Source organism: Lepidochelys kempii, chromosome 2, assembly GCF_965140265.1.
Source record: "Lepidochelys kempii isolate rLepKem1 chromosome 2, rLepKem1.hap2, whole genome shotgun sequence".
In the NCBI taxonomy this organism is placed as follows: domain Eukaryota; kingdom Metazoa; phylum Chordata; order Testudines; family Cheloniidae; genus Lepidochelys; species Lepidochelys kempii.
The window spans coordinates 155,767,768-155,792,251 of NC_133257.1; the positions used below are offsets into that span (position 1 = coordinate 155,767,768).

At 43.9% G+C, this 24,484-nt stretch overlaps 1 protein-coding gene across 6 annotated transcripts in view; it reads right to left on the reverse strand.

The window, feature by feature from the left end:
- The window catches only part of INVS (inversin), a 210,353-nt gene that overhangs the window by 102,015 nt on the left and 83,854 nt on the right, over positions 1–24,484 (reverse strand). For all 6 annotated transcript variants that reach the window (XM_073332511.1, XM_073332510.1, XM_073332513.1 and 3 more), the window contains 2 exons: positions 16,737–16,910; positions 3,529–3,696 (listed from right to left, as the gene is read on the reverse strand). In XM_073332511.1, the coding sequence (XP_073188612.1) occupies positions 3,529–3,696; positions 16,737–16,910 (342 nt within the window). The remainder of the gene's footprint in view (positions 1–3,528; positions 3,697–16,736; positions 16,911–24,484) is intronic.

Genomic DNA, 24,484 nt, shown 5'->3' on the forward strand with positions numbered 1-24,484 from the left:
AAATGCAAAAACTAGCAGTGCTTCAACGTTGAGAATGATAAATCAAGAGGAGAAAAGTTTGGAAATTCCATAGTTACTGTTTATACTGCAATGTTAATTCAGCCATGTTGCACATCTTGTATATTTTATTGAATAGATAAAATAACACAAATACATTTGGGGTTATATTTAACCATATTTCACAGGTGCAACCTGGATGAGTTAACGTTGCAGTATAAACCATAACTCTAGAATTTCCTCATTTCTGACTCATTGATTTCTAGTAATATTAACTACTGGAATGTCCTAACATTTGATTACTTTATTTTAAAGCTTAATGGTCATTTTTGGATGTAATATTATAAGTAAATATTTAACTATCTATGCCATATTAAGTAATCACTAGAAGAGTTCTCAGTTTCATGCACTGGAAACATTAATTATAGACTTTTAATCAATAGATATTAGTTATCTGTGCCTTACTAGAAAATAATGCAAAACAAACAAATAAAAAACCCCACAAATAATAATCATCCAAGACCAGTATACCAAACTAGGCTGTAAATTATCACTGGATATAGCCACAAGTTAGTAGTCAGGCACAACAGCTGGGTTAAATTTGACAGATTCTATCCACAAAGTTTCATCTAATCTAGTATATTAATAAGAGTTGGGAAATAGGAATCTTTCCTATTAACTAAGTACACAATTAGAAGAAATGTTTTTACAAATGCCAAGCTATTATAAATTTTAGAAAAATAACAGAAGTATGGCTTACAGTTCTACTACATTGCCAAATTGTTTTTACTCGAGCCATACAATGAATGAAGGGAGGGAATTAAGTCTCTTCCCTCACTCTGTTATTTCCTGGGTACAGTTGGCTGTCACTGTGCGCATTTGGACCGCTTAGTAGGTGGAATATAAGGCAGAAAGATGAAAAAGCAATCCCACTATTTTTAAGAGATGGCTCATTCAAAATGACAAAGTGCATAGCAATGAATGACTTTTTCAATGAACACTCCAAAGTTTATTAGAGAAGAAATGTGTGCACAAATTGATGGTATTATTATTGGGAACCAGAAGATCATCATTCCCTCATCTCTGATTTATTCCTGCGTTTTGGGAAGCCAAGTGCTTAATGAGGAAGTTTTAAATTAGTGGTTTTCAAACTGCAGTATGGGGAGCATGATGGTCCACAGAGCACTTCCACATAGTCTGCAGAGCTGCTTTTGCCACAATAGTGAAGTATCTTTTAAGCTTCATGCAACAACTCTTGTTACTAGTTGTACCTAGTCCAGGACACAAGTGCTTCCAGATTTTTTTGACAAATTAATATAAAAGTAACTAAGCACCTATCACCTCCTATACTGCTGCTTCTTTCTTTCCTAGGTGTTTTTTTCTGGTGTAAAGGTTAGCTGTGATTAGATTTTCACACTATGTTAAAATTGAAAGTGCAGAAGTAAATTGCAAAGTGATCAGCAGTGATTAGAGTAATGGAGATGGCAGGAAACCATGGAAGCTTTTTGAACTAATAAATATCATGTCTCATACTTGTAAAAAAAATAAACAATAAAAGATAAAAAATAGGGATATGGAACTCAGCAGCTGCACCCATCAGATGGTGCAACTCTACTTTGTTCTTTTACCCTTAATTCTGTCCCAATTTTTTTTCATGTAACAAAGTACTGTGGGGTTTAGAAAGGTGAGAAGGGAAGTTGTTCAGGAGATGAACTCCAGCTTAAATTCTGGCATTACTCTGAAAGTTTATGAAAACGGCATTGTAGGGTTCCATAAAATAATTTCTGTATCAAATATGACCAGTTGTTCCTAAGTGCTAGCCCTGAAAATTTAACCTACTCTGAGAGTCAAGTTGAGCTCTTTCCTTTTCATACATCATCATCTGTTATAAAGGTTTTGTAGGTCAAAATATCTCCTCATTTAAACCAGTGCTACCTCTTTCCCTTTTGGTGGCTTATCCAGGGGTAATCAGCTGGAAGTTAATAAGCAGTTGGTTGATGATGCACAAGGAAGTACAGAATCCTTCCACTCATGCACTCAGATGTGTTGGCTCCAGAAAGAGTAAACAATAGTAAAAACTTACTTTTAACATTTTTAAACTTGTAAAACCTAGCTCTGAATGCAAGCAAGGAACACATCCGTTGAGTAAGAAAGGGCCACCTATGTACAGTTACTTTTCACAATAACACCCGACTATGATGTTGATCTTGTACCACTGAAGGCAATGGAATCTTTGCCACTAACTTCAGTGGGTGCAGGATCAGGCTCTTTATGAGATGGTCCACACTATGAAAAAGATTGATAATCTCTGTTTTAAACAACTCCAACATTTGAAAACATAAAACTCTAAATCTGATTATTTTAACCACTGCCCATTGTTCAACAAATATCTGTCTATAGCACTGGAATTGGGATGTTTATAAAAGGACTATTTTACAGTTATCTTGTACTGTAAATAAACCCCGAAGTACTGAATATATTACAAATATCTTCAAAATTCAAATGCCATATTTGGAATAAAAGATGCCCAATACAATTTTGTAAACATTATTATTATTACTATTGATTATATATGTCAGAAAATTACTATTTTAATAGTCTACAATTTAAAATGGCTAAATGTAAGGTTATGAATGTGCTTTAGCAAATTGGGCTAAATTTGCATATGTGCAGAAGAGTTCTCAACTTGCAAGATCTTCTAAGTATAAACAGCCATTATAGATAGCTCAATGGATGTCTGCCTCGTGAAAAAACATCTTAAAGAGGTAGAAAATAACAGAGACTGCTGTGATATTAAAGGGAAAATGCAATTCTGCATTTCATACCCTTGTTTCATGTCACTGAAGTTACTGGGGTTCCACGGAGTGAAAGTCAGGATAGAATTAGGCCCTAACAATTTTGTATGACTCTGTGCAGTCATTATAGTTTCTAACAAGAGAGAGAGAGAAGGAAAACATACAAGTCAGCAAAGGATTATTTAATCTACAAAGGAAGATTTCTAGAGGGGACTATATAATTCTGAATAAACTGATCCAGGCATGCTGAAAATTGATTAGCATATCCTTGTACTCTGACCCATAACGTAAGAAGCTGGATTCACATCACGAAATTAAGTGGCAGTCAATCTAGAATCAACTAAAAGAAACATGTACAACGTATTAGGTAGTCTCCTAATGAAATTCACTGCTCAAATCATTAAGACAAATAATATGCCTATTTAAAAGGGTAGATTTTACAGCCCCCAAAACATTTACAGCTATGTAAATAATCATATCATGCTTTGGGCCATAAATTTACTGTCCTTTGCAGTTCAGAAGGAATTCCTTTCAATCTTCAGCAAAACACAGCTGCCTAGGTGCACTGTGAGGTATATTCTATTTCTTATGAAATAGTTATTGGACACGAAAGGGTTTAGCATTACAAGGACCAGTGGAGTGATCCATCATATTTTATACTTCCATGAAATTGAAAATATGTATATCGAGTACAGGACCATAGACAGAAAGGAATTATTATAATAAACTCTCTTACCAGAATACATTTGACTGTTAGAATTGCACTGGGATCCTTGTGGTTAGCTGCCCAATGAAGTGGGATTTTGCCTTCAATATCAGGTATTCCAATATTAGAATCGTGTTTTATAAGAAGTTTCACATGCTCTGGGTTATTGTAGTAGGCACTCCAGTGCAGAGCAGTTTGCTAGAACACAACATCACAAATTTTACAAATACATAAACTTTAACAATGAAATTAAATGGATACAGTTTCAAAATTAGTTTTGTGAAAAAATACTTGGAACGTATAAAAAAAATATCTTCATAGATTCTTGGAAGATCCAAGAATCTATGAAGATATCTTTTTATAAATTCCAAGTAACCTTTCTTAATGATCTCTAATCCGGTTATATTTTTTAAAGTGTAGAGATTTACACTATTTACACTGCTGTTGCAACATGAACATTAATGTATCTTAGACCTACAATTAAGGCTAAGATTTTGTCACAGGTATTTTTAGTAAAAGTCACAGACAGATCACAGGCAATAAAGAAAAATTCACAGAAGCCCATGACCTGTCCGTGACTTTTACTAAAAACATCCATGACAAAATGGGGAGCTGAGGAGTCCCCACACTGCCCGCAGCAGCTCAGCAGCTGCGGAGGCCCCAGCTTGGAAGTCCAGGGTCCCCCCCTACCCGTGGAGGCTTGGAGCTGTGGAGTCCCCCCACCGCCTGCAGCGGATGGGAGCTGCAGAGTAACTCCCACCACTCTGAGCCACCACAGGCAGTGGGGGGGATCCTGCAGCTCCTAGCTGCCACAGGCTGAAGTCATGGAGGTCTCTGGAAGTCATGGATTCATTGCTGTGTAGAACTCCGGGCTTGGGCTGGATCCCAGGGTGTAGGGCCCTGCAAGGTGGGAGGGTCCCAGAGCTCAGTCTCCAGTCTGAGCCCAGAATTCTACACAGCAATGAAACAACCCTGCAGCCTTAGCCCTGCAAGCCCAAATTAGTTGGCACGGGCCAGCAGAGGGTGTCTAGTTGCCGTGTAGGCAGGCCCTTAGTTTCAGTATGAAGTTCTGGACATTGGACAAGAGTTTTCATATGATGTGATTTCATCTATTTGACTTCAAAAACTCACAAACCATTAAAAAACAAGGACATTCAAAGATATAGGACACCTCTTAATTATGCATAATGTCCACATAGCATATTTCCACTGAGATAGACAGATTTCACTTCACTAGGAGCTTCCTTCTCCCTACAACAAACAAGGAAACATGCTACACACAACTTATTTACTCTTCATAGCAGAGTAACAAACTTAATTGGGACACCAGAAATGTTAGTAAATATTCAGCATTAACTTATGTGCACAGGTTTATTGTGTAGTGTGTTTTTCTTTGCTGGGCCTGAGACAATCCCAAAATCCCTCTCCCTCATCATAGGACTGTTTTTTCCCCTTTCTCCCACACACATAAGGATTTTGTTCCCTCCCTCTTTCCATACACAGGGACTGTGTTTACTTCCTATACCAACACACATACAAAAGGGTTTTCATAGGGCTGGTCTCCACTATGGGGAGATCAATGCTGCTGCAATCGATGCAGCAGGGGTTGATTTAGTGGGTCTACTGAAGACCTGCTAAATCGATGGCAGAGCACTGTCTGGTTGACCCCGGTATTCTACCTCTCTGAGAAGAGTAAAGTAAGTTGACCGGAGAGCGTCTCCTGTTGACGCAGCACATTGAAGATACCGGGGTAAGTCAACCTAAGCTATGTCAACTTCAGCTACACTATTCACGTAGCTGGAGTAGCGTAACTTAGGTTGACTTACCGCAATAGTGAAAACAAGCCCATAGACATACATTATAAAGTCAGAGGGGACCACTGTGATCATTTAATCTAACTTCCAGCATAACACTTATTTGAATTAATTCCTGTTTATTGAATTAATTCCAGCACATCTTTTAGAAAAACATCCAATCTTGATTTAAACATTTCCAATGATGGAGAATCCACCATAAACCTTGGTAAATTGTTCCAATGGTTAACTACCCACACCAATAAAAATTTGGACCTCATTTCTAATCTCAATTTGTCTAGTTTCAACTTCAAGCCAATGGATCTTGTTGTAACTTTTTCTGCTAGATTGAAGAGTCCTGTATTATCAAATTTCTGTTTCCTAAGGTACTTACAGATTGTGGTCAAGTCGGTCTTAATCTTCTCTTTCTTATACTAAACAGATTGAGCTCCTTAAGTCTTTCAATATAACATATGTTTTCCATCCTTTAATAATTTTCGTGGCTCTTCTCTGAACCAATTTATCAACATCCTTCTTCAATTATTGACACCAGAAATGATCACAAAAACAACAAGGAGTTCGTTGACACCTTAAAGACTAACAGATTTATTTGGGCATAAGCTTTCATGGGTAAAAAACCACTTCTTCAGATGCATGGAGTGAAAATTACCACTTATTTGGTAATTTTCACTCCATGCATCTGAAGAAGTGGTTTTTTACCTACGAAAGCTTATGCCCAAATAAATCTGTTAGTCTTTAAGGTGCCATGAGACTCCTTGTTGTTTTTGTAGATGCAGACTAACATGGCTACCCCCTGATACTTGACACCATGCAAGGCAGAAATGATCACAGTATTCTGATATTAATTGCACCAATGCCAAACAGAGGTAATATAACTTTCCTATTCAGTGTTCCCATTCAGCTTTGTGAAACTGGCCCTTTAAAAACATCAAGTACATATATTATTGGTTTGGACTTTTATCTGTTTGCACACAATAAACAGAAAAGGAGTACTAGTGGCACCTTAGAGACTAACCAATTTATCTGAGCATAAGCTTTCGTGAGCTACAACTCACTTCATCGGATGCATTCAGTGGAAAATACAGTGAGGAGATTTATATACACACAGAACATGAAAAAATGGGTGTTATCATACACACTGTAAGTGATCACTCTCCTTACAGTGTGTACGATAACACCCATTTTTTCATCTCCTCACTGTATTTTCCACTGAATGCATCCGATGAAGTGAGCTGTAGCTCATGAAAGCTTATGCTCAAATAAATTGGCTAGTCTCTAAGGTGCCACTAATACTCCTTTTCTTTTTGCGAATACAGACTAACATGGCAGCTACTCTGAAACCACACAATAAATGTAATCAACTCAGGATCACCTGTACCTAAGCTATCACTAATTTTTAGTTCTGTGATCAATTTCTCTTAATCTGTCAAGAGGAGGTTTTGTATAGAATTCTCCTGTGACAGATGCAACACTTTTTGGGTTAGGCAACGGTCAACTATAATTTTTAGAAATTCCAACTATGTTTTAGTACTGGCAGCATGAGACATCCGGCAAATCATGCAGATTAAAGTCCTGCATGATAACACAACCTTTTACCCTGCAAATTAAAGATAGTTGCTTAAGGAGCTGATAATCCTATTCTCCAATGTGATTTGGCGGTCTGTAAATGGTGGTTTTAGTACCCTATTTGTGCTTTATCTGTTAGAGCACTGATCCATAAGCATTCAAGATCATTTGCTTTCAAGTTGTCAATGACTCAGAAACAGGTAACGGGTTTTGTTCACTTCCCCTCATGCAAATGAGTTTTGTTTACTCCCTCCTGACAAACAGAGGATGTATTTTTACTCCTCTTGATCCTACCCAGGGATTGTCTTTATTGATGCCCTCCGAACACAGGTCTTTACTCCTCACCACATGCAGGTTCTGTGTTTAGGAAGTGCGGATGCAATGCTCTACCCACAAACACTCTTAAAATTTACAATTTAAGATAGATTACTGCAGTCTATAGCAGCCCCATAACATCCTTAAATATAAATCCATACTAAGACAATGGCCCAAGTAAACAGAGCTCTGCCATTTGACTTGCTGTGTGACCTTGAGCAAATCAATCCACAACTGTATTAATTTAGATGGACTAAATGGGCCAAAGATGTTATCATACCCCAGTCACTGTCCAATATCAAACAGTGTTAAACAAGGTCTGGGGTTTGAAATACAGAGACCTCAGCCTGCTTTGTACCATGGCAAATACATCACTAAAAATCCTTTTAACCTTTTATTAAATATAAAGAAAGGAAGGAAAAACAGTTAGAGCATTTGAAATATAAAGTATTAAAGAAGACTTTCATTTTAACAACATCCTGTGTTCCCTTTAGCTGAAGAGTTTTTACAAGGAAAAAACCTTTCGTTTGACAGTCCCTTAGATGGTATAAAAGATGGTAACAACTGTGTTTTTGGGGAAAAGAGAAGTTAGTTGAGATGAGCTGGAGCTGTTGTTAAATTCCAATCCCATTTCATCCCAGGTGGTGTTTGGGATTCAGCTTGAGCTGGTAGAGGTGGCAATGTCATCTGAGTATCTCTCTATAGCCCAGCCTAGTCAGGACAACTCTCAGAATCAGGATGAAGAAAGTCTTTGGTCCCAGGACATGGAGGAGGTGGCAGCTATGATGGTGAAACCTGATCCAGTAGCCAATTTTTCTCCTTAAAGTCTCTTTCTTTAAGAAACCACAAACGGAATGGGGGGGGGGGTGGAATAACTCATCCCCTCATTATTTTGTCCACCAATTAGGGCTAGTTTCCAACACATCAATTTTGGTTTATTGATTTCTGTTCCACACGTCTCTTGTTTACCAAGTATGATCTTAAAACAGCCCTTGAGTCATATCAGTAGACCTTTTACTTTGGACTAATTAAGTCTCTCTCTTCCTTTCACACTTTTTCCTATCAACATTTGTTATTACAGATTATTGTGACATCTGATGAAATTTCATGTACTTTTTACAGTTGAGCTCACAATTAAGGTACATTTGTAGCCTCAATTATCACATCATCAGCTCTCAGCTTTGCCAACTGCATAAATGAAAAATGCTTATTCAGGGGTTTTACTAGGATTAAAACTATCCAAACAATGTAACAGTTTTGATGTTTGTGGACCCTGATTAACATACATTGACTGTTAAAGATAAATGTTTTTCTCTTTTTTTCCCCTTCATGGTGTTACTACAGGGCAGAGTTACGGTTTCTGCTAATGGAGAAACATTCAGTTTTGAAGAATAATGGGAGTGGGGGGGAAATGACCATTAACTCCCCCAAATATTCAAAGGTAGGTTTTGCACAAGATTTCAGTGAGTTTTAACTATGTGGAAAGTTTGAAGAGCTTCTTACAGTTAAGGTTGTCTGGATGCCTTAACTTTGCACTTTCATACCTTAATATGTTTGGATTTCTTTTAAATTGAACCTGAACTGATAGTTTCCTGGGTTTATAATACTTGGTTTGGCGATAATTTCAATATCTCAGTAATGTAGCTTATTCCAAATAACTGATACGTATCCTCAACCTTAAATCCATTTTACATAAATCCTGTCTGGAAATAACAAGTATATTGTTACAGATCATTATTGTACCATTGTTACAGATCATTACTTGTGACAGGGTCGGGCCAGATGGCTACAGGAGAGTGATCGAACGGAGATATATTAGTCCCACATTCAAGCAGGTCCCTTTTCCCTGGGTAAGGTAACAGGGGCAGTTCCAGAACAATCAGGAACTTGCTGGAATGAATTAAGGCAAGCAGGCTAATTAGGGCACCTGGAGCCAATTAAGAAGCTGCTAGAATCAATTAAGACATGCAGGCTAATCAGGCACCTGGTTAGTGGGAAGTGTGCAAGGAGCTGAGAGTGGGAGGGCGTGCTGCTGGAGGACTGAGGAGTACAAACGCTATCTGGCATCAGGAGGAAGGTCCTGAGGATAAAGAAGGTGTTGGGAGGAGGCCATGGGGAAGTAGCCCAGGGAGTTGTAGCTGTTGCACAGGTGTTACACGAAACACTGTAGACAGCTGTGTTCCACAGTGCCCTGGGCTGGGACCCGGAGTAGAGGGCGGACCCAGGTTCCCCCCACCTCTTCCCCCGAGTTGGTACAAGAGGAGTTGACCTGGACTGTGCGTCCCACCTGAAGGGAAGGTCTCTGGCCTATCCCCCCGACCCAGTAGGTGGATCAGCAGAGACTGCAGGGATTGTTCTCCTTCCTTTTTCCCATGCTGGCCAGTGATGAGGTTAGCTGAGTGAACGGCAGGTTTGAGCCACAAGCAAAAGTGACCAAACTGAGGGCTGCCATGAATCTCTGAGGTGAGCAAATCTGCCAATAAGCGCAGGACTCACCAAAGCAAAGGAGCAAATTTGTCACATACTGTACCAAGCTTATTTTGTGAAAGCAAAAAACCCAGTTACTTACCTTTCAAAACTGTTGTTCTTTGAGATGTGCTGCCCGTGTCCATTCCATTCTAGGTGTGCTTGTGCCCACGCACGTGGTTGTTGGAGATTTTTGCCTTAGCGGTATCCATAGGGTCAGCTGTGGCGCCCCCCTGAGTGTCACACTCATGCGTCGGTATATCAGGTGCCACCAGCCCTATGCCCTCTCAGTTCCTTCTTGCTGGCAATTCCGACAGAGGGGTAGGAGGGAGGGTAATGGAATGGACATGAGCAACACGTCTTGAAGAAAAACAGTTACGAAAGGTAGGTGACTGGTTTTTCTTCTTCAAGTGCTTGCTCATGTTGATTCCATTCTAGGTGATTCACAAGCAGTATCAATGGAGGTGGGCTCGGAGTTCGCTGTCTTGCAGCTTGCAGAACTTCTCTGCCTAAGTCAGTGTTGTCTCGAGCTTACTGGGTAAGTGCATAATGAGACATGAACATGTGGACAGACAACCAGGTAGCGGCCCAACAGATCTCTTGGATTGATACCTGTGCCAGGAAGACCGCTGATGACGCTTATGCCCTAGTCGAGTGTGTCGTCACGATCGTTGGCGGAGACACCTTCACCAGCTCATAGCAGTATCGGATGCAGGCTGTGATCCAGGATGAAATCCTCTGAGCAGACACTGGGCAACCTTTCATTCTGTCTGCCACCGCAACAAACACTTGCGTTGACTCATGGAACGGCATTGTACTATCTACGTAGAAGGACAGCGCTCTCCTGATGTCCAGTGTAGCCTGCACTCCTCAGATGATGATGAGGCTTTGGAAAGAAGACGGGTAAGTATGTGTCCTGGCCAGTGTAAAACTAGGAAATTACCTTGGCCAGAAACGTCGGGTGCGGGCGAAGCTGGACCTTATCCTTGTAGAAGACCATATAGGGTGGTTCCAAAGTAAGTGCCCTGCTCTCAAACACCCTGCAAGCCGATGTTATCACAGCCAGGAATGAAACCTTCCAGAAGAGAAGCAGGAGACGGCAGGAAGCCAGAGCCTCGAAGGGAGCCCCCATTAGCCTCGACAGCATGAGATTCAAATCCTGGACGGATGGGATCTCGGACGTCCGGGTAGAGATGCTCCGGACCTTTCAAAAACCGTGCCGTCATGTCATGAGCAAAGATCAACCTGCCTTGGAACGGGGGATGGAAAGTAGAGATAGTGGCCAGGTGAACCTTGATTGATGACCGGGACAAACCTTGGAGTTTGAGGTGCAGCAGATAATCCAGGATCTCATGCAACCGGGCCTGCTTGGCCCGAATATGTTGTTCCAAGGCCCAGCACATGAACCTTTTCCATTTGGCCAGCTAAGTCGCTCTGGTGGAGTGTTTCCTGATACCCAGGAAGACCTGTTGAACACGGGCTGAGCATGACTGTTTGTCCACGCTTAGTCATGCAGTAGCCAAGCACCAAGTGCAGCACCGCCAGGGTTGGGTGCAAAAGGCTACAGTGGTTCTTGGACAGCAGATCTGACCAGAGGGGCAACTGCAGCAGGGTGCCTACCGAAAGGCTCAGCAATGTGCCAAACCAGTGCTGGTGAGGCCATGTGAAGACTATTAGGATAATTCTCGCCCTGTCTTGCTTGATCTTCACAAGGACCCTGTAAATCAATGACACTGGCAGGAAGGCATACATTGGTGCCCCTGAGGAATGAGAAAGGCATCTGACAGGGAGCCCCTGTCCATCCCACGGATTGAACGGAACACGTGGCATTTTCTGTTCTGCCTAGACATGAACAGGTCCACCTAGGGAGTCCCCCATCTCTGCAAGATTATGCTGACCACTCCAGATGGAGCGATCACTCATGGTGAAATGAGAAAGTCCTCCTGAGGTGATATGCCAAAGTGATCGGAACATTTCTGGCTCCAGGCAGGCTATCAGATGAATGACATCCTGTCAGAGTTCCTTCCCCACTCTGAACTCTACGGTACAGATGTGGGGACCTGCATGAAAGACCCCCTTATTCTTACCAGCTTAGGTTAAAAACTTCCCCAAGGTACAAACTTTGCCTTGTCCTTGAACAGTATGCTGCCACCACCAAGCGTTTTAAACAAAGAACAGGGAAAGAGCCCACTTGGAGACGTCTTCCCCTAAAATATCCCCCCAAACCCTACACACCCCCTTTCTTGGGGAGGCTTGAGAATAATATCCTAACGGATTTGTTACAAAATCATCAAAGACCCAAACCCCTGGATCTTGGAACAATGGAAAAATCAGTCAGGTTCTTAAAAGAAGGATTTTATTTAAAAAAAAAAAAAAAAAAAAAAAAAGGTAAAAATCCTCTCTGTAAAATCAGGATGGAAAATACTTTACAGGGTATTCAGATTCAAAACACAGAGGATCCCCCTCTGGGCAAAACCTTAAAGTTACAGAAAACAGGAATAAACCTCCCTCTTAGCACAGGGAAAATTCACATAAAACAAAAGATAAACTAATCCGCTTTACTAATCCTGGCTTAACTATACTGGTTGCAATAGTGGAGACTTCGATTAGGATGGGTTGGAGAAGATGGGATTTCTGTCTGGCCTCTCTCAGTCCCAAGAGAGAACAACCACGTAAACAAAGAGCACAAACAAAAGCCTCCCCCCGCCAAGATTTGAAAGTATCTTGTCCCTTTATTGGTCCTTTGGGTCAGATGCCAGCCAGGTTAGCTGAGCTTCTTAACCCTTTACAGGTAACAGGATGTTGCCTCTGGCCAGGAGGGATTTTATAGCACTGTATACAGAAAGGTGGTTACCCTTCTCTTTATATTTATGACACATCCCACTCACAAAAATCCCAAAGGCGGGAAGCTTCTTCATATAGGGCCAAAGACCTGGCACCATCATGCTTGTTGATGTAATACACCACACGGGTATTGTCCATCAGGACCTGCACCACCTTGCCCGTCAGGTGGGGCAAGAAAGCCTGGGAGGCCAAGAGAACCGCACTGAGCTCCCTGATGTTGATGTGGAGAGCCAGATTGTCTAGTAACCAGAGGCCCTGCGTGCTCAAGTCGCCCAGGTGGGCTCCCCAGCCCAGGTCCAAAGCATCGGAGACCAGGGTCAGCAATGGGAATGGGGTCTCAAAGGGTACTCCCTCCAACACTGATCCGGGCTCCAACCACCAATCCAGGGATGACCTGATGTGATCCGGCACCCTAACTACACCCCGTGTAGGTCATGCCTGCTGGGGACGTAGACCAACGCCAACCACGCTTGCAGAGGCCGGAGTTGGAGCCAAGCATGGCTGACCATGTACGTACATGTGGCTATGTGGCCAACAGCCACAGGCAGGTGTGAGCCATGGTTAGCGGGTGGTTCTTTACATGGGACATAAGGTCTGACAGCCTGAAAATGCACTTCTGGAAGGTGCTTGGAGTCAAGAACCATTCCAATGAACTCTATTCACTGCACAAGAGTTAAAGTGTTGTTTTTTCTCGTTTATTAACAGGCCCAGGTTGCGACAGGTGGAACGCACCAGATTGAGGGTCCTTTGCACTTGCTCCCAAGACCAGCCCTTGATGAGCCAGTTTCGAGATACGGGAAGACCTGGACCCCTCGACGTCTCAGGTAAGCAACCACTGGTGCCATAAATTTTTTGAACACCCTCAGGGCCAATGAGAGGCCAAAGGGCAGCGCTGTGAACTGAAAATGGCGTCCACCCACTATGAAATGGAGGAAAACTCTGTGACCTTAGAATATGGAAATGTATTCCTTTAAGTCGAAGGCAGTATATCAGTCTCCTGGATCCAGGGAGGGGGTGATGGAGGCCAGGGAGACCATGCGAATCTTCAACTTTCTGAGAGACTTGTTGAAGCGATGCAGGTCAAGAATGATCTGAGGTCCACTTTTGCTTTTGGAATTAGGAAGTAGCGGGAATAGAACTCTTTTCCTTTCATGCCCCGAGGGACCTCCTCCATCGCCTCCAGGAGCAGGAGGTTCTCGACCTCTTGGATGAGGAGTTGCTCGAAGAGGGAGGTGGGAGGGAGGGGTGGCTGAAAATTGCAGGTTATAGCCCCAAGATACTATGTCCAGCACCCAGCGGTCTGTGGAGACCCGTAACCAGGCCGAAGGGTAGGGATGAAGATGGTCAAGGAAAGAACAAGGTGGATCTGGGAAATTGATTGGGGTGTCACTCTTAAGCACATCTTCAAAATGAGCGCTTCTGGCCCCTGGGATGTTTCACTGGGCCAGGCTGCGCGGGTGAGTGGGAGGAGGAAGGGCAGCGACAACTAAAGCTCATGTCTCCATCACTTCTCCTTGCAGGCCCTTGATGAGGCTGCCAAGGCCTTTGTCGCAGGGGCAGCCAGAACTGTTTCTCTGCAGACTGCAGCATATGCGTACCCAGCGAGCAAAGGGTGACCCAAGTCTCCTTTAATCCATGCAACCTTGCATCAGTCTGTTCCAAAGAGACCATTCCCAGTGAATGGGAGGTCCTGGATAGAGGTCTGCATCTCTTGGGACAGGCTGGCAGTCTGAAGCCAGGAGCTGCGCCTCATGACCACCACCGACTTGACCCTAGCCACCGAGTCTGCCCGCATCCCATGCCATCTGGAGAGAGCACATTGCCACTATAGTGCCCTTCTCCACCAGGGTGCTGAATTTCTGGACCAGACCCTGAGCAAGGAACTCCTTAAAGTTAGGAAGGGAGTCCCAGACATTAAAATTGTATCTGCCCAAGAGAGCCTGATGGTTCACCACCTGGACCTGCAGGCTGGCTGTTGAATAAACTTTTCTCCCAAAAAGATCCAATCTTTTGGCCTCTTTATTTTTGGGAGTTGAACTAGTGTGCCCCTATTTGTCCCTTTCATTGACTGCAGAGACAACCAGCGAGCCCGAAGGTGGGTGGGTATAAAGGTACTCGAACCTTTTGGCTGGGATGAAGTACTTTTTTCCGGCCCTTTTGGAGGTGTGAGGGATGGACGACGGGGTTCGCTAGAGGCCTTGGTAATTTTCAGGACTAGGTCATGCACTGGTAATGCAACATGTGCCAGGGTAGAGGCTGAGAGGACATTGAACAAAGTGTCCACCTGCTTGGCCATCTCCTCCACCTCTAGGCGCAAGTTCTCAGCCGCTTGTCGAAACAGGGCTTGATGTTCCTTAAAATCATCCGGTGGCCTGGCCCTCAATGGTCGCGTGACCACACTGTCCAGGGATGAGAATGATGACTGTACTGCCGGGGGAGGCTCCAGGGCTTCATCCCCCATGGGGAAGAGAGGTTTGGGGGTAGGGGCTGTCTCCTCTACCCTGACCTCCGAGAGGGTCTGATGCACCGAGCCCGGTGCTGCCAGCTGTTGCTCCGAGGCAGCAGCAGGTGAGTGGTGCAAAGAGGGCATCATCATCACCGGCATGCCCCAGGTGCTCCAATAATGCCACTGAACATGCTGCCAAGGCAGCACCGTAGACATTGACGCAGGCTCAGGTGCCCATTTGTGCCAGTGCGGTCTTGGTGAGGGGCTGAACTGCCCTTCTGTGCTGGAGGAATCCCCTTCCGGTGACCATGGCAGGGCTGTCGACGCCTGTATCTGCCTGCAGACAGTCGTTGCCGGAGACCGGTGTTTGGAGTGGGAGGATCGGTGCTAGTATCCAGGGGACCGGTGCTGGGGGGACCAGAGTCACGACGGGGAGTGCTCCCACGGGGCAGGTAACCAAGATCTGCGCTGAGAAGGCAATTGCTGAGAGGGAGAATGGTGCAGGTGGAACAGAGACCGGTGCCTCCCCCAAGGCGATCTATGTCGATCAGGTGCCTCCCCCAAGGCAATTGAGGTGCTAGTGACCGAGGGCGAGCCCCAGAGGATGTGGGCTGCGATGCTGGAGATCTGCGGTGTGGAGGCGGAGAGCACCGCCACGTCTCAGGGGATCAGTGGCGCTCCACTGCCCCCTGAGGGGGTCTTAGCGGCTGGCTTGTCCTTGTAGGGAGCCTTTGCTGCTTCCTGTGGCACGCGCGGTGCAAGTGGAGGACTCTGCTCTCTCAGCGCTGGGGGACCTTGGGAAGGCATCGATGCCGTCAGAAGTTTGGGTCCCGTACCGCTCCCGGGAGTTGGTGGTGAATTCTTTAAAGGCTCAGGGCCCGGACCGGGGAGGCACGTCCACATGGCTCTGGCGTGGCAGGGCAGCCCGAACTGGGTCCTTTGCCTGATGCCCCATGGCCTTTCTTGCCTGGTGCTGGGGAGCCATGCTTCTTCGTTTTCTTTCTGGGCACCAGCAACAGGGAGCAGTGCCAGGCGGAGCCCTATGCCGGGGGTGCGCTGCGCACCAAGGCTGAGATACTAGGCGAGACTTGGTGGGATGGCTCAGAAGCTGGACGAAGAGCAGCCTCCATGAGGAGAGCCCGCAAACGTGAGCCTGCTCTTTCTGAGTCCTGGGTTGAAAAGTTTTACAAATACAACACATGTCCTTCACATGTGATTCCCCCAAGTACTTGAGGCAGCTGCTGTAGGAGTCACTTACAGGCATAGGCCTGTTACAGTCCGCGCGGGGCTTAAACCCCGGAGACTGGGCACGCCCCACCTGGGGCAAAGTTCCCGCTGGGACTCTAACTTCTAACTCTTAACTACACTTAACAACTACTTAATACTAATTATTATAAACAACTATTTACAAGGCCTTAAGGCTCCAAGTCAGAAGAGACAAAACCACTAGCCCTTATTATGCAAGGAAAGGCGTTCTGACTAACACCACGGGCAGTAAGAAAGAACTGAGAGGGTGTTGGGCTGGCAGTGCCTGATATACCAATGCATGAGCGTGGCACCCTATGGATACAGTAAAGATAAAAATCTCCAACAACCACGCACGTGGGCATACCTAGAATGGAATCGACATGAGCAAGCACACAAAGAAGAACAAAGGTTTCAGATACAGAAAACGTATCTGCCAAGGTAACAGAAATAAGAGACATGTTTCTTTCATATTTATCTGTTTTATGAATTGGAATTGCATTAAAACTGCTACAAGAATTGTCACTAAAGCAGTATCTTACCTTGTTTCTATCCTGTGTATCCACTTCTCCTGGTGCCATGTATTTTAGCAACAAAGCTAAGCACTTGGGACTCTTGTGGCGGCTAGTTAAATGTAAAGGTGTCATTTCTTCTAAATCCTTTTGCATCCAGTTTGCTCTACGAGCAAGTAAAAGTTTCATGAAGCGATAATTTCCCTGGATAAGGAAAAATATAACAGTAAGAAACTAGTTCTAGCAACTTAATCAAACCAAAAGATGACAATATTTAAAGACACCATTGTTGTATTATGGTGACAAAGCAATACCAGCCAGCTGTAATGACTGGCAGGGACTTGAACCTGGGTGGGCAAGCTCCACTTGGTAGCAGTCTTAACCCAGCCACTCCTTGTGATCCACAAACCACAGAAGATGTACACTATACGAAGTCCTGTCCAAAAGCTCCAAACTGACAGCTGCCTTGGAGGCTCCCGATTGGTCCCCTGACCCCATATAAGCCCACAGAGTGTTCCAGGATGCATCCAGGCAACATGCAGATTACCAGTGAGCTACGATAACTGACTCTGATGCTGAACTCCCAGCATCCACTGTGGCTCTGACTTGGATTCTGACCATCACTCGGGACCCAGAACCCCAACAGAAGTTATGATCTCTGGTACGGATCTCAGCCTGGAAATCTGACCTCGAGCTGCTCAAGCCCAGACCCTTGTCCCAGGACCCTGACAGTTTGCCTGGACCAGCCCATGCTGAAGGTCATCCCCATAGGAACATGGAGGCAGCGGGTCATCACATGCCTGGCATGTCTCAAAGGGCACTAGAAACGTCTGAATGGGTTGACCATCCCCAGGAGGAACTCCCTACATCAAGAGCACAAGTGTTGCAGCTCTCATTGCAAAGCCAGATCCTGTAGATGCAGATGCTGCGCTGCAGACTCAACTAGTGCAGTAGACTCCTGGGGAGCAGGCTCCAAGGTGAGAATACTGCTCTCTAGAAATGTTCTGCACCTGCATCCTTGGATGTGGGGCCAACCTTCCCACACCCAGTGGAGACTGCCAAAAATTTAGGGGGTTTCTTAATCATTGCCATGTGCTGCTCCACCCCTAGTCCTATCTACTGATTTAGCAAAGGCAGGATTTGTAATTAGCCTCTTAATGGGAGAGGCATTAGATTGGGCCTGACTCTGGCTAGAAAAGGAATGCCAACACTGCTGAACTGGGATGCTTTCTTTCACGTGTTTTCTACCATTCTGGATGATTCCTACTGCACTTTTTTTGCTGTGGCAGACCTGCAAAAACTACAGTGGGGGAAGAATTGGTTGCCTCCTTACACCACCCACTTCAGACAACTTGTCTCTGACACGGAGTGGAATGAGGAGGCACAGCTCCACCAGTTTCAGTGGGGATTGCGTGAAGAAATTAAAGATGAACTACCTTGCATGAAAACCCAAACACATTTGGATGCCTTTTTTGATCATGCCATATGCATCAATAACAGACTACACCAGTGACATAGAGAAAGGAATGGGTCAGTGCCACATCCCAGGTGCCAGTCTTCAAAGTGGTTGGTCCCAGGGCCCATGCAACTTAGTGCAGCCCACCACCATGTGACTACCAAGGAAAGGGAATGCCATTCCCACCACAGTTTGTGTTTCTCCTGAGGGGAACCTAGCCACGCACTTGCCAGCTGTCTGTTGTGGTCCCAAGACATCCATCCCCTTATAAAAGCATGCCCAAGGCACAGCAAGCTCTCATTACACCTCTAAGTTCAGGTCCTCCTCTACATCCCAGGTGAACCTTGATGAGTTCTCCCACAGTGTGCACTTGTGGACTCCAGGGAAGCAGACAACTTCATGGATGCTGACACTGCACAAACCTTGAGCATGCCAGTGCAGCCAAAGTTAAGTCCTGACCTCATAGAGACTATAAGATGGCTAGTTCCTGTCCTCAGACCTGGTGACCCAGGAGACCATGCCTCTGGAAACTGTTATCTAGAATCATTGAGAAATCCTAAAATTTGGAGCTCTCTCTTTACCGCACTTTCCCATAATCGTTGGCATCTCATGGTTGGCAACACATGACATGCACATCCTGTCAGTTTCCACTCTGAACTCTTTCAGCACATCTGCCTGCACATACCATTTGATGGAGCCCAGCCAGAGACTGGATTACCACTTGGAAATTCCCTGACCCTGGCCATGAGTCAGGTGAGACCACCACCAGAATCAACCCCTGTTCTTCCCACTAAGTACCACAAATACCTGGATGTCTTTAGGAAAAAAAAAGTGAATGTCCTATCAGCATACTGAGACTATGACTGCCCGATTAAGCTACAACCTGGGGCCAAGATACCCTTCAGCCACATCTATGCAATATTGGAACTGGCAGCCCTGTGGCTCTATCTCCAGGAGAATCTTGCCAAAGGGTTACTCGGGCTATCAACCTCCTCTGCCAAGGCCCTTCTTTTTGTCAAAAAGAAAGATGGGAACCTGTGCCTATGCATGGACTATCGGGCCCTCAATCAAGTAACTGTCAGAAACCGGTACTCCCTCCCTCTCATCCCAGAATTGTTGGGCCACGTGCAATCAACCCAGGTACTCACTAAGCTCAACCTGTGAGTTTACAACCTGGCAAAGATCAGAGCAGAGGATAAATAGAAAACAGCTGTTTGAACCTGCTGTGGCCATTATGAATACTTGTTAATGCCATTCAGTCTCACAAATGCTGCTGCAACTTTTCAGCATTTTGTGAACAGTGTAGTCCCTGACATCCTAGACTAGTACGTCGTAGTTTACCTTGACAACATATTTGTCTTCTCCAGAGTCCAAGACAACATACCTAGCATGTCTGATCAGTCCTGGATTGAAATTTACTTAACTTAAACTACAAGTTTCCTGGCAAATATGTCTGTAATACAGATATTGCACACCTAATTTCATGCATTTTTAAAAATCTTTCAAGATTGTTTCTTAAAGAATATATTTACTAAAAAGTTACTTTTTCTCCCACTAGGGCAGGGGTAGAATAAGAAACTTTATTTTTATACACTTTCAGCTATTGCCTGTATACTGCCTTATCACATTGCCTCAAAGACATACCTATAAATTATGAGCCAGGTTTTCTAAGATGCCATGTTTTGTGCAACCTCATTTGTGATATTTTGTGCAAATTATTTAATAAGCTAATTTATATCATTGCAAATACCCATATACATCAATATTAAAAATGAGTGGATTTAATCCTGGTGAAAGACGTTAACTTCACAACTACAGCAAATGATGTCCTCTCTATCTAAAGAGCAGCAGCAAGGCAAGCTGCCCCCCACAAACTGTTCTGCCAGCAAGGCTCAGGGGACATCTCCACAGCAGCTGGGAGGTGTAATTCCCACATTGGATAGATATTTCTTCTCAAACTATCACCTAAAAATAGGGCCACCATGGCCTGGGCTAGCCACCTAACTATGCACCTAGGGAGATCAGTGGGATTGTATTCATGCATCTAGCCTGAGCCACATGGCCACAGTGCTATTTTTAGACATTAGCTAAGAAGAGTTTGTATTTGTACCTGAGCTCGGAATCAAACCTCCCAGCTGCTGTGTAGATGTACCATAAATCCTGGCTGGAGGTGGACTTCCTTGAGGCACTACTGGGCCAGTTCAATCTCTGTGGCCCCATATAGTTCTTGGCCTCTGTGCTGAGTCTGCCAATTAGTGTGTTTGTGATGTGGGAACTAAAACTGAGAACTCAAAACCTCCCCACATATCAACTGTTTGTGAGACGACAATGGAATGCTAGGTACCAGAATTCCTGGGTTCTATACAGCACAAAACCAAAACAAATGGTGGGAACTAATGGACACCCTATACACCTGGGGTGAAGGAGGATAAAGACGAATTCCTGACCCTGGGAGCAGAGTGTTTCCTAGTCATTTGACCTACAGACAGCACAGTCAAGCACATACATTTGAATGTTTATTCTGAAAGGCACTGTAGCAAAGTAGATGACAGTAGGCTCTGTCATGTTAGAGACCTGAGTCTTATTCCCCACTCTGCCTCAAATGACCTTGTACAACTTCTTAGTTACCTTATTTACAAAACAGGGGGAAATACAGTGGCCTGCTTCTAAGTGCAATAGGTATGAGGCCTTGGGCAATAGTAAGGCTGTTAACATGTACAGAAATATTAACAGTGCTGGGAAAACGCTTGATCTCTCTATTCCTTTGTCTCCTCCTGTGGCATTTTATCTGAGTAGTGAGAACATGGAAGTGTCTTAGCAGGTCTGGATCGAGGGATATGGCTGATCCACACAGTGTGCAGGTTAAATGTGTGAGCGCACAGGTGGCTTAAAGTTCACCTTATCACTCTCCTGATCTTCGTTCAGCTCCTGTGTAGGGCTGGCTCTTTTTCACAGAGTTAGAGCAGTCTAAGGGATATTTTAACTAGAGCTGGGCATTATTATTTTTTGACAAATAGTTTATTAGCCAAAAAATGATGTTTCAGTAGATCCAAAGCTATCTGCAAATTTGACACATTTCCCAGATATTTTCAGCCAAATATTTTTTTCAGGCGCCATTCACCAAATGGCTGGAGGAGGTGGTGGTGTCACCTCTAACCCCCTTACAACTTTTAACTCACTGGTTAGGACACTCACTTAGAATGGCTGAATTTGAGGCTCAATTTCCTTCTCTGCCTGATATGGTGATAGAGATTTTAACTTGAGCCTCCCATATTGCAGGAGAGTGCCTCAGTCCCTGGGCTAAAAGTTATAAGGGAGGTAAATACCATCTCCTACTCCTTCAGCCATTTTGTGAACACAGTCCTTCATTTCCTTTACTTTAATGTTAAAAAGTGCCTCAAAATGAAATCTGTTGACTATTTTTGATTTCACGATTTTTTTTCAGAATTTACTGCATTCTGTTACATGCAAAACAATTCTTTCCTGATTTTTTTTCCCCAGGACTAACAGTGAACCCAAGAAATTCAGCTATTTACCTAGCTCTAGCTTTAATTGGCACAAGTAGCTGAAGCTCGAGCCAGGGGCCAACATGGTTCCAGGGCACGCCATCCATGCTCCCTTTCTTTCCCAAAGAGTAACATGTCATATCAAGTTGTCATTTCTTTCATAGAACTTTTGGATATTGAAAGCAGTGTCACATGGCATGTTGGCTCTGCTGTTTTGTAGCTGAGCCTTTATTATACCCTCAGCTAAAGCTACTGATACTTAATGATTAGCTGTCAGTTTTGGGGCCAAATTCTGGTTGCTCTGACTCAGAGGTGCTAGAAAATAAGATGGTGCAGAGATCCGTTTTCTCCTGCTGAGGAAGCAGACAGAATCTGGTGCTTTGCCCTCCATGAGCCAAAGGGCATTAAGAAGAAGTTATGCTAGAAGCTCTTGACATCCCAAAGAGGCCATGTTGCAGACTGAGGAAGATGCTGGGGGAAGCATATGTTTCACCTGTTACAGAATGTAGAATTGGCAACTCTTCAGTGTATGGCTCCAGCACACTTGGAGGCATGTTTCAGGAACAGGCGGCCTCCAGAAAATTCTAGGAGTCAGTGGAAATTGCCTCAAAACCAATTCTAAAACTGACTTAAGGCTATGAGGCTTTGGCCCCATAGTTCTAGTCTCTTTAGACCCTTCTGGACAAAAGCAATGCAATGGACATCACATCACGGAATGGGGTCAAATATGAAAAAAGGAGATGATTTTCAAAGAGAGAGATAAACCATAAGAAATGACACACTGTTGGAGAGTGTGTGTCAAACTGAAGAAAGGCCAAATAAATAGAAAGAAAAAATAAGAAAAAACAGAATTTGTGCTAGTGAATTTTTATGATATTGTATTTCCTTGACAAACATCCTATGTAAATGTGTGAGGGATAGATGGGATAAGTAACAATTTAACACTCAGACTATTGCTGGTTACTCTGGGTTCTGCAGTTTTAAAAAAGCTGACGAAAAAGTCAGTAAAAGCAATCCTATATTAAACAGAATGCATTTATGACCTTCCAGTAAGCAAATGGGGCCATAGAACTCTGCTGGATGTGGGTTTTCAAATTCTGGAAACTGTGGATGAATCCTAGAAAAAGCAAATGAGCTCTATTTCTCAAGTCACAGAGGATGCTGGTGGAAGACTGGACATTCCTCCTCCTACCCACCCTAATTTGTAATTAAAACATTTCAGTTTGGACTAAATGGGGGGTGCGGGGGAAATCAATTCACAGACCCTATCAAAAATCTCGTATCCCATTCTGGACGTTTAAGTCTGCACTTGGCCAAACACTGGAGAAAATACTGTAATGTAGGGAAGTGCAGGCACTGGCAGGGAATGAATTAGATGACTTAAATAAATCTTGTCCATCTTTAATTTCCACTATTCTATTATGTAGATTACAGTGGCTGACTTTTAAAAAATGATTATCATACCAATAAATGTTAGACAGTAACGCTAATAAAGGATTTTTCGTCATACTATTTCAGAATAACACTTACTGTAGTTTTCTTCACTAGCATTTTTATGCACCATTGGTGAAATTCACCCTGATGTGAAGGGCCACCACCAAGCCCTCTACACTACCTTATCTCCACAGAGCGGATGCCCTGAAGGACTGCTGACAGAATGATCATGTTGGAGTGCTTGCGTACTTCCTGCAGCTCATGGAAAGGATCCCTCCATTGGCACAGTAAACCATAATGGGAGCAGGGTAGAGGTGGGTAAGGGAAAAGACACTAGATTTCTCATGGATCCAGAGGCCCCAGACTCAATGCCAGTGGCACAGAAAGACTATAGTTGCTATTCCCATAGGCCATAAGGGTGGCAGAGAGTAGAATTCACATCCTCAACTGCTCTGTACTTTATCTATGTATGGCCTGAACACTGGGGTTTTATGTGAACAGAGTGGATTCACCAACCCACAAATAAACCTGCTAGGATTTTTCCTACTACAATATTTTACTTTAAAATAAAATGGACAAAATATTAAAGAGGATAAATTAAGGATGAGCTCAGACAAATCTCCTCTTCCAGCTTCTGAAGTTTACTGCCATTGATCCTTGCTCTTCAGTGAAAGCTTACAAAAAAGTCTGCCAAAAACCTCAACAAAGCTGCCAGAAAATGCAAACTGCTCCCAGTGCCAGAGCCAGCAAAGATACTGAATCCTTTAACGATATTTGCAGCAAGTTCAGTGAATGGTGAGTCACTATTTCCTGTTCTTCTGCTGTGTGTCATCTGAAGCATGAACTTAGGATTCTTCTCCTTTAATACGCAGATATGCATCAGGGCATATCTTGAAATGGACACATGTAACAGTACAATATTTGTGCAACTACGAATCCATGCTAACACATCCAATTGACTTTATTCATCATGAATTTTGGAAGAGGGGGGTGGTGGGGAAACTCTTATTACTAATGCCATGGCACTTTACAGGTAAATAAATAGACAAAGAACTTGCAAACTAAATTAAAAAGAAAAAACAACAAAAATGATAACCCATGCAGGGCCTGAGAATTGAACTGGAGGGAGACAACAGTAAACCTAGGTCTGCACTGCACTACAAACCTATAACGGCATAACTACATCACTAAGGGAAAAATCCACACCCCTGAATGACATAGTTATACTGACCTAACACCCCTTCCCCCGCCACATGTAGACAGAGCTCTATTGACAGGAGAGCTTTTTCCATTGACACAGCTTCCGCCTCTCAGGGAGGTGGATTAACTATGCTGATGAGAGAAGTTCTCCTGTTGGGGTAGTAGTGTCTTCACTAAAGTGA